The sequence below is a fragment of the Cnephaeus nilssonii genome, assembly GCF_951640355.1.
Source record: "Cnephaeus nilssonii genome assembly, chromosome: 11".
NCBI classification, from domain to species: Eukaryota; Metazoa; Chordata; class Mammalia; order Chiroptera; family Vespertilionidae; genus Cnephaeus; species Cnephaeus nilssonii.
Genome location: NC_137082.1, coordinates 42070987 through 42081776, shown reverse-complemented (window position 1 = coordinate 42081776; position 10790 = coordinate 42070987). Strand labels below are relative to the sequence as shown.

At 45.9% G+C, this 10790-nt stretch overlaps 1 protein-coding gene across 1 annotated transcript in view; it reads left to right on the top strand.

Moving 5' to 3' along the window:
- The first annotated feature begins 4083 nt into the window (after window positions 1–4083).
- The window catches only part of ALPK2 (alpha kinase 2), an 84911-nt gene continuing 78204 nt past the window's right edge, over window positions 4084–10790 (top strand). Inside the window, exons 1-2 of the mRNA XM_079784197.1 lie at window positions 4084–4198; window positions 7442–7559. Coding sequence (XP_079640323.1) covers window positions 4090–4198; window positions 7442–7559 — 227 coding nt within the window. The 5' untranslated portion in view covers window positions 4084–4089. The remainder of the gene's footprint in view (window positions 4199–7441; window positions 7560–10790) is intronic.

Here is a 10790-nt window from a genome sequence, read left to right as displayed (position 1 = left end):
AGCCAGGAGAGCCCCTTCTCTGCCTCCCAACCCACCTCGTCTGGGTAAGGCTCCTAGGAGCGTGGAGAGCAGGGGATCATCCCTTTGCCATAATGGCTGTTTCTAAGGAAGCTGAAGGTCAGCCATAAAAGGACTAAAGTACTGGTACCTGCTACATCATGGGTGAACCTTGACAAGATGCTCAAGGACAGAAGCCAGCCACACAGGATCACATATTATGTGATTCTGTTAGTATAAAATGTCCAGAATAGGTAGGCCCATGGAGACATAAAGTAGATTAGTGGTTGCCCAGGGCTGGGTGTGTGTTCCAGGGGAGGATGAGAAGATGGGGAGGTGAAAACTAAGGGGTGGAGGATTCCTTCTGAAGTGCTGAGAATGTTCTAAAATGGATTGTGGTGGTGGTCACACAACTCTGAATATACTGAAAGCCATTGAATTGTTCACCTCAAAGTGGGTGAATTGTATGTGAGTTACATCTCTTTAAAGTTGTTAAAAAAGAAGTTTTACAGAGATATCAGCATCACTGCCTGTCAACAAGTCAGATGAACTGGTGTTTCCACTTTGAAGCTGCACTTAAAAAAAAAGAGTGCTAACATTTACTGAGCCTGTGCTTTTGTGCCAGGCACTGTACTAAGTGCTTTACAGGCAACAACTCAATTTAATTTTCACAGCAACCTATGAAGCATCTACAACCAGTACGCCTCCGTTTTACAGTGGAGGAGCCTGAGGCACAGAGAGGTTGGGACATGTCTATTGAGCTAGTCAGGAGAAGAATCTGAACCCAGGGAGGCGGGCTCCGGACCGCTTCACCAATTGTGCTAGGTCACCATTCAAAATGATAAATGCAAGTGTTTTAGGACTAAACTCCTGACTCCTGGTCCACTGCTTTTCTTGGATAATGAAGCCTGACTATGTGCCTTGTCAAATCAATATACTAACTTGTGGATTCAAAACATATAAATTGCATATTCCTCATCTTTGGGAAATTTACTAGACCAGCAATAAATGCACAGAGTATCTTTATTTAGGGGATGATTCTAAATTCAACCCTCTCTGTCTCTTTATAGTGTTTCTCTCTCTCTCTCTCTCTCTCTCTCTCTCTCTCTCTCTCTCTCTCTCTCTTTCTCTCTCTCCAAAGCTGCACATTTATATGTTCCCCAACCCTTGTTCATATTTTATATTGATTCAAGGACAGTAGATGAGATCGTGAATACAAATTGCCTTCTAGTTGTGAAATACCATAAAAAAATTTGAAATTGGATTTAGATTCCCTTCTTCCTCCCTTATGCTTATATTTAGCCCTGAAAGTTATTTGTTCAATAATCCGGAGAAATATCAACTTTTATCTCAAATCACACCCAGAGCTCCAGCGCAGACCTCAGAATGGGCTGAGTAATGCTTGGTGATAGCAGCAGGCTTCTTTCTGCCCGTGTTGTGCAGGGATGGACCCAATTTCCTCAGCCGCGGGAGGATAGCGTGTCACCATCCATTTTCCTGGTTCTCTCTGCACTGTCGGACCCACACTTGCTCTGGCTTATTCCTTGATTCAGCAATAACTCAATAACACTCACCAAGTTTAAACATGTTCATTCTTGTGCAAGATGGCTAGCATGAAAGTTGTCCTTTTGAATTCTTTTAGATACTGCTTTCAACCTTGTTAAGAACAACTTTTCCATTAGATATCCCTATGACTTTTAACTAAATACAAATACATGTCAACTCTGACCTGTTCATACCCAGTAGAACCCTCCAATTCCTCACCCATCAAGTGTACCTGTCACTTAATCTGGGATGGAGGGGTCTACTTGCCACCTTGCAGATGGATTTTCTTCCTCTTCTGTGCAACCAATTTACGATCTACATCGAGAGGGGCCTACGATGCTTTTAAATATGACACATGTTAACCAGGGACCCGCCTGTGGTCCAATCTCAGCATGGTTGCATTTAAAATGTCCTATAACAACAAATAACTGGAAATGCAATTCAAGTCTTTATTAAAGAATGTCAAAAGGATCCAATTCATCATCACAGACCAAAATCTCTTAAAATTCTCTTTTTATCTCGCTGGCTCCATCTTCCCCACATATCCCTGCAGCCCTCAAACTTCCCTTGCAGCCCACAGGCTCTGTCCCACACCCAAGTGGTTTTTTCCTTTTTGATGCTAACATACAACTTCTTCAACTTACAGCTTTTTCTACCCTTTTCATGGGTTGATTGAACCTCAGTTCCTGCACACACTCTTCCTGAGAAAGGGAAGTGTATTCTCCTAAATTAAAAACTTTAACCCTGATATTCAGAGACCTTGCGGGTTTCACGTAGGGAATGCTTTTTTGTTTTCAAAAAATGAAAACAGAACATCTTGAGATTAGGGAAATGCTGTGGGGATACCAGAAGCAGCAGGCGTGGCCTCAGGGGGCAGGACTAGCAGGCGTTTGTGCGCAGAATGTTCCACGGGAGGGTCTACCAGGCAGGGCCGGCCTCCTGGGCCCACCAAGGTCTGTGCCTTCACACAGGGCCCTGCGCCCAGAAGGGGCCCAGTGCTCAGTTTAATGTGCTGCTATTGCCCTCTTAAATATCTTAATCATATTTGAACAAGAAACCCCTCATTTGCATCTCTCACCAGGCCTGCAAATGACACAGCCAGTCCTGAGCAGAGGCCAAGGTCCTCGGACATGTTTACCTCCCATCCCAAGTCTCTCTCTGACTACTCACTTCCTACTCATCCAGCGGTGTTCAGGTGCTGGTGAAACCTTGACCTGTTGTCAGGGGACGTGTCTCTGGCAAGCTGTCTCTTGGGGTATCTAGAACAACCTGGAAAAGTGACAGGAAAGAGGGAGGATTGGTTCTGAGTGTTTAAGGGGCGGTTACACCCATATGGAGAGGGGTGTCTCTTCCACGATACAGCTGTGGTGTTTAGATCCAGCCTCTTCCACCCAGAGCTTAGCTGTGGCTCATGAGTGTCTTCCCTGTCCGTCTGGGCTCTGGCTGTCCTGCCATCCTCTAGGCCTGGGGGTTCTCAGCCAGGGCTGCCCTTCCCTGGGGACATCGACAATGTCTGCAGACATTTTTTTTTTAAATAAATTTTATTGATTTTTTACAGAGAGGAAAGGAGAGGAATAGAGAGCTAGAAACATTGATGAGAGAGAAACATTGATCAGCTGCCTCCTGCACATCTGGGGATGTGCCCGCAACCAAGGTACATGCCCTTGACCGGAATCGAACCTGGGACCTTTCAGTCCGCAGGCCGATGCTCTATCCACTGAGCCAAACCGGTTTTGGCTCTGCAGACATTTTTGATTGTCACCACTTGGGAGAGGGTTGCGACTGGCATCCAGTGGGTTGAAGCCAGGGATTTGGCTAAATATATCCTACAACGCACAGGACAGACCCCACAACAAAGTGCCGGGCCCACATGCCAGCAGCTCTGTGGTGAGAAAGCCTGTCTGAGTGTCACCAGTGAAGAGGCCTCTTGCCCCTTCCCCCCAAGATAGCAATCAAGAGAGGAGGTGAAACAGATTTAAAAATAGAGGTTTAATAAAAATAGAGGTTTACTGCCCAGCCAGCGTGGCTCAGTGGTTGACCTATGAACCAGGAGGTCACGGTTGGATTCCTGGTTGGGGCACATGCCTGGGTTGTGGGCTTGATCCCCAGTATAGGGCGTGCAGGAGGCAGCCGGTCAATAATTCTCATTGTTGATGTTTCTGTCTCTCTCTCACTATCTCTTCCTCTCTGAAATCAATAAAAATATATTTTAAAAAAAGAAAAGAGGTTAACTGAAAACAAGGTGGAGGGACAGGAGGAAAGGAGGAGCTTGATGAATCAAGAGAGCGTGCTCTAAGGAAAGCCTGGCTTCCAGAACTGCGCCTGCACTTGCTTATACCGTGTAGGGCTGGGTTCACACAGGCGCAGAGGGCGCTCTTTGCTTTCCAGGTTCCGCTGGTGTGAGCGCCAACGCCAGCCTTGGATACCCCCCGGGAGCAGCGCCATGCTCCTTCTCCATTTCTCTAACTCCTGGGAAAGTCAGACGAGTCCCCAAACAAATGGTGATGCTGGGCACCTTTATTTTTCAGATCCACGTGGCATGAGAGGATGACAGACTCAGGAGGGCCTCAGAGGCGCACACTGTGTTTCTTATCCACACTGCTCTCCCAGAAGGTTCCTGAGAAGTCAGACACCGTGCTTCGCTGCATAATATCTGGTAACCATCACTATCCGATCGCCCTCTGAAATCTCCCTACCGATCAGGTTCTTTGGCCCACAAAGGCATGACTAAAACATCACCTGGGAAAATTACCTGGGAAGTTTATTCCAAGTAGCCAGTTGAGCAATTAAATCTATGATTTTTCTTTTTTCTAAAACATTTCTCTGAGTCACTTCCTGGACACATTTAGTGATCATCACTTTATGTTGTAGTTCTTGGTTAGGCAATTTCCACACTGGTTGTTTTTCCAGATAATCCTCCCTTAATTTCCTGTGGCCCATGGGAGTGTGTGAATAACCTCACCTCAGACCATTGACCAGTATTGACCTCTTCTTCCATTGTTCTTTTATTGCTATCCCCAAACTGCCTAAATTCATGTCCCCACTGCTTATCTTCTTCGGGTGTGCTAGTCAGCAGTGAAAAGGTTAACACCAGGCAGAGGTGCCCAGTGGAGGAAAAGGAGGAGCCTGGAATTCCTCCTGGGCTGGAGAATAAATAGCCCAGAGCTGACTCAGAAGTTGTACCCCTCCCTCCCTCCCCCCACCCCCCAAAGGAGTGATGAAAAGAAAGGAGAAGAATAATTGGGTAGGAAAGTGGAATATTGTACCTGGTGCACTGTTTTCTTTCTTTCTTTCTTGGATTATGGCTCTACCCTTGAAAACACGGAGGCCCCAGTGGTGCTTTGTGAGGACAGACAGAAAACTCTTCTCCCCCTGATCCCCTCTTCTAAGTCTGGAGAGTGGGGCCAGCCTTTGAAATGGCGGCAATTCCTTAGCCAGAGTCCTAACGGAGTCTGGTCTCTGTCTGGATGCTGGAGAGTAGGATGTGCCCTCAGCCTCTCCAAGCCCAGAGCTGAGCCCCTCTCTTTCTTGGGGTGTGTTCATAGCCATTCAGATAGAGAGCTAGGCACAGCTCTACTCCTGAGCTTCAGAACAGGGCCTTCTTGTTTCCCCAGGAAGCCCCAGTGTTTGGACCTACCCTATACTCGTCCCTCCCCATCTCCCCCCAACACACACACATTAGCCAAGTTCTTGTGAAAAGTTGGAGGCGGGTCTCAATCTGTGGCCTGCAGGTAGGTTTTAAAAACAAAGGTAGGATTTTCGGGGGAGGTTTCCAGCAAGCAGAGGGAGAAAAGAGAACCACCCACAAGGTACAAGATTCCACTTCTCTGTGCAAGTCTCATTTCTGGCTGATTGCTCAGATCTGTATCGCGCAAAGGGAAACAAACCGTCAGCCACGAAGAAGCCGAGGGTCATTGAGCTCTGATCCGTCTGAATGGAACACCGGAGCCCAAGAGAGCAGAACGAGTTCCCCGGACCCAGCTCATGCATACTTTACCTACTTTCTTCAAAAAAGTCACGTGCACACACACAAAGAGCAATTCATGCTCCCTAAAAAGGAATCAAATAAAACAGACTCCAAGGGGGACACAGGCTGATAGGAACAGGTGGAAATGAATTATGACCAGCAACCTCTTGGATGGCTTCTCAGGGAAGCTCATTTTTGGTGGTTTAGTCATTTGTCTGAAGGAGACTCAGCCACGCAGCTGCGGGTGAAGGATGTGTCCTTGCATGTAGGCCTGTCTGCTCCTGGCTCCAGGGACTGATTATTCAGGCGCCTGCCTGGAGGAGGCAAAGAGGAACACCCGCAGTTGCCACTCAGCACATTCATGGTGTTGGCACGGAGAAGATCCCAAGTTAGATGAGACATGGACAGGGAGAGAGGGCGGGCTCTGAGTAGCTCCAGGTATCTCCAAGGTACGGGTCTCAGAAGTTCTTCTCTTAGTGGTGTCTGGGGTAGCTTGCCAAAAATCATGGGATAAATAAGACAGAAAACATAAGACCGTTCCTAGGATGGACTGAGAAAGGTGTATTTTTCCAAATACCAGACTTTCCTCCTGTATATACAGCACATTCCAATTCATTTTCTTCTTTTTAATTTAAAGTCTTTATTGTTTAAAGTATTACATGAGTTTCCTTTTCCCCCATTGACCTCTTCTTCTCCGCTCCCACCCCCAGCACATGCCCTCACCCCCCTACTGTCTGTGTCCATTGGTTATGCTCATATGCATGCATACAAGTCCTTTGGTTGATCTCTTACATCTATGTTCATAGCAGCACAATTTACAATAGCTAAGATTTGGAAACATCCTTAGTGCCCATCAGCAGATGAGTGGATTAGAAAACCGTGGTACAGCTACACAATGGAATACTACTGCTGTAAAAAAGAAGGAATTCTTACCATTTCCAATTCATTTTCAATGACATGGAGGCTACCCAGAAAGCTCTTTGGGACACACTAGAACTTCCTGCCCCATCACAAGGGGGAAAAAAATCCTAAAGTGTGAATGAAATTCCTGGGGCTTTACCAGATTAACCTATTCATATGACCTCCAGTTAATGATCACCAGGGAAGATGAAAGCCTTCTGAGGGAGAAAGCTTAGGTCAGTTTCTGTGGTGACATCAGTCACATATGCACAGTACCGGCCTGGGAAACCTACATTCCAGACTCCTTCACCCTCAGAAAGACACGGCACTTGCTAATCCACTTCATTCTTCTCTCTTTTGTACGATAATTTACATTCAGCTCTAAGTACTGTTCAAGTATAACTTTGAGAAAGATAAAGTGACTCCCAAGCAAATATGAAATTAACATTTCAAAGATTTTTTCAACTCTTTAAATAAAAAGGGAACCAGAGAGTATTGGGGCCTGATCAGAGAACATTTGAAGAATTAGGTATTAGTAGACAATTTAATAAAGGAATGTTAGGCTAGGATTGCTGGGTTAGGTAAAACAGTGGCTAATGTCCTATTGGGGCAATAAACCATAACTTAGGGAGTTATCTTTTCTGCCAGACACAGAGACTATTTGCAACTCTATTAGACAATAATCTACAAACTTACATGTAACTCCACTAAAGGGGGAATTTTAATCAATAGTAATTATTGAGTGGATCTAAGTACATTCCCCTAGATAATTCTTCGATGAACCTCTGTCCCCATATGACATTGAAAGAAGATATCCACATTTTGCCTTATTTCTAAGTTTTAGATAATTTTTCATAATAGTTTCTTGAGATTAGAGACAGCATTTTCCATTCTGTATGCCCCATCCCCACCCCAGCACAGCCCCAGGGTAGGCAGATAACATGCTTATTACCCATTCTTGTTCATAGCTTTATGAGTTTTTTTGTAAAAATACTTAATGTAATAAGAATGTTCTTATTTCTGTATCATCAGGTCAGCCCAAGCCAGAGGTAACGTGGTATAAAAATGGTCAAACCATAGAAGAGGGTGACATTATTTCCAGCTATGAATTCTTCGAGAATCAGTATATCCATGTGTTACATCTCTATGGGTAAGTGGATGAGCCTCTCTGGACTGTTTGCTAAGATCCCTGTATCCTGTCATGTGTTGGTTACCAAAAGACTGGCTCCTGTTTGCTTTTTGAGTCCCAATTAGATGCTATTGGCAGGCATCAGCCTAGGCATCTGGCAACGAGGATCCACCTGGTAATTGATCATACTCCCCTATTTGGTGCCATTGATGGAATTACAACTTTATCTAGAATTTTATTCAAGGTGGTCCAGCCATTTTCATTCATTAAACAAGCTTTTCATTTACTCTTCTCTCTGGAAAGTTAAGAAGCACAATAGGGTTTCAGCAGTGTCATCCAGTCTTTCTTTTGTAAGAACGGAAGGAAGAAGTGAGTGACCAGGATCCCACAGCAAATTGGTGACGAAATTATTCTAGGAAGTAGCATGGTCCAGTAGAGTGATTTCTAATTCCTTTTTGTTCCCCCTAGTAAAAGTTGGATGAAATCAGGAAGGCCCACATGAGAAGCAGAGAAAATGAGAACTTCTCTGCTTGAAGCTGGGTGGGTGTCTATGTTTTTGGTCCCCATTGCTACCGAATTGGTCTAGATGTCCCTTATGGGGGCTGAGGAGCCTGAGGTTCTGCAGAGCATGCTATGACAATGACTGGCAGGCACTGTCATGTGCCTATGGCCTTGGATCTGAGAAAAACAAAGTAAGGCTTGGGTCTGAATTCTGGCTCCACCACTTTCTGGCTGTGTGGTGGTGGCCAGTTATTCACCCTCTCCAAGTCTCAATTTCTCCAAATAAAAGGGTAGCTAAGAAAATGAAATGATTTAATGCTCATAGAAGGCTTGGTACATAGTAGCTGTTCAATAAACACTAGCTTTCTTATCTCCCTATCCAAAGTAAGGTCAGAGATCATGGTTGAAATGCTTGACTCAACTGGCTTACAGTGTATCTGACCTTCTATCCAAGACATCCATTTATTCATCTAATGTTTAGTTTTAATAATATTCATAAAGCAGCTACTCTATGGCAGGCATGTTGCTTAATTTTAAGGGGTAGAGATGAACAGCATCAACATTGTCCACACCCTCATACAACTTCAAGTTCAGCCTGGAAGGCAAGTGGTGAACAAATCACGCCACCTTCTCCTTTCACTTCAATATACCAGGAGGCAGCCCAACTGCCATGAGCTTCCCCTTCACCCATGGATTGGATTTTCTTGCTTCTTCTTTCAATTTTGCCAAGGCCTTCCCCTCTCTCTTCACCCCCTTCAACTTGGAGTCCACCTCCATGGTTCACAGGCAATTTTAGTCACTCACGGATCTGTCCAGCCTCCAACATCTCCTCTCCTTTCCACAGGCCTCCTTTTTGGTGTTTGTTTATTGTCAGGAGTGATGGGCAGTTCAGTAGACTGTGGGCCCCTGAGGGGCGGGAATCCTCTCTGTTTCACACTAATGCACAGTGCTCATAAAAGGCTTGTTGTGTAGAAGCAGTTCACTAAACACTAGCTTTTTCATCTCTTGAAGTTAGTCTTTGGGTCATTAAATGTGTTCCTAGATACTTCAAAGCTGTGTCCGTATTCCCCAAGGGCTTTTTCTGGTTTAACAATTAATCTGCAGTCCTGCTCAGAGGCCAAGAACCCCGTTGCCTTATTTTTGGACCTGCTGATCCTCACTCCCCATACCACTCCCGTCTTGGGAAACTGTGTGCTTGGGCCAATGAGCGGCTTGGAGGAGAGGGATCCGTGCTGCTGGGACCTCTGCGTTTCCACAGGTCAGGTGTGCTGGGCAGGCAAGAGGAATGGAGAACCAAGAAAACATTCCAAGGGAGGGGGACATCAATAACCGTGTGTTTTGCCCTGTAGAGTGATTTTTTTTTCTTCTTCAAAAGTTGTGGGTGTTGGGAGGAAGGGAGGAAAATGCAAATAGATGTTTTCTACCTCATAGTGAAAGCAGGCTGCGAGACGCATATACAAATGGGGAACTGTGGTCTTGATGAACACAATTTAAAGAAAGGCAGCAAAGTGACAGATAAAAATCTGTCCAGGAACCCACACCTAGAGAGAGAGAGACTCCTTTCTGCAGCAGGGAGGCCTCTTCTGACGGTCACAATCGAGTCCCGCTGTGCTGAGAGGAGCACAGATTACAAGTGGGGCCGCAGGGAGGGCGAAGCAGCCCCTGGCTCTCCTTCAGCTCAGCCCTGGTGGGGACGAAGGCCAGGAGCAATGCCTGGTCCTGAAGTGCAGTCAGTCCCTGGCTGGGTACAGGGAGGGCTCCTGGAGGCTGAGCGGCCTGAAGGAGAGAGAGGAGATGGAGGGCAGGTGGGGCTGGACCCCGAGGGCCCCATGTGCCACAGTTAAGGAGCCTGTCCCTTTCTCCTGAAAATGATGCCCAGTCTGTGAAGGGGTATGGGAGCAGCAGAGGGTCATGGATGGGAAGGTTTGCCTTTTTAGACCGTCCCTCTGATTGTAGTTTGAGATCAGATTGGAGGGTGAGCCTGAACAAAGATAGCAGGAGGAGGGGTCAAGGTCAAGCATGAGAGATGTTAGGCGGTAGAAGACCTTCACTTCTCCAGCGTTTCCCACAATTCCAAATTCCTCTCCCTTCCCTCCTGCTCGCGTGCTGTGTGGTGGTCAGATGGAGCAGCTGACCACTCTCACCCGCATCAGGCCCAGTCCTGCGTGCCCATTTCGATTCCTTCACCCGAAACATGCCCCCTTTCCCACTCCATTCTCCAACCCTCCTGAGCACAGGCACACAGATCCCAGGGCTTCGTGGACCAGTCCCTGGCCCCTGAAAATGTTGCTTTTTCCTGATATTTACTGTCTCACTCCTATTACCGCCTCAGAGGAACCATCCTGAAGCACCTTCTATAAAATACTTCAACACTTACCTCATGTAATTTTTCTTTATAATTCTTTGTTTTGTTTTGTTTCTGTCTGTGTTCCCAATAGACTAAAAGCTCCCTGCGGCCACTGTCTCCCCAGTACCTAGAGTGACTGGCACATAGCATGAGTTCAATAAACATTGGTTGCATTAAGTTAGTGACTTCTGTTTCATTTATGTCCTCTCTTTGTTAGAATGTCAACTTGTGGGGGCAGGGACTGGGATTTCTATTATTTTGTATCCACACAGCCTCATGTGTTTGGAAATCATCAAATTCTTCAAAGGCCACACTCTTCATGTTTTCCACTTATTAGCTGTGTGGCTGGAAGCAAGTCAATTAACTTCTCTGTGCTTCAGTTTCTTCCTCAGTAAAATGAGTTT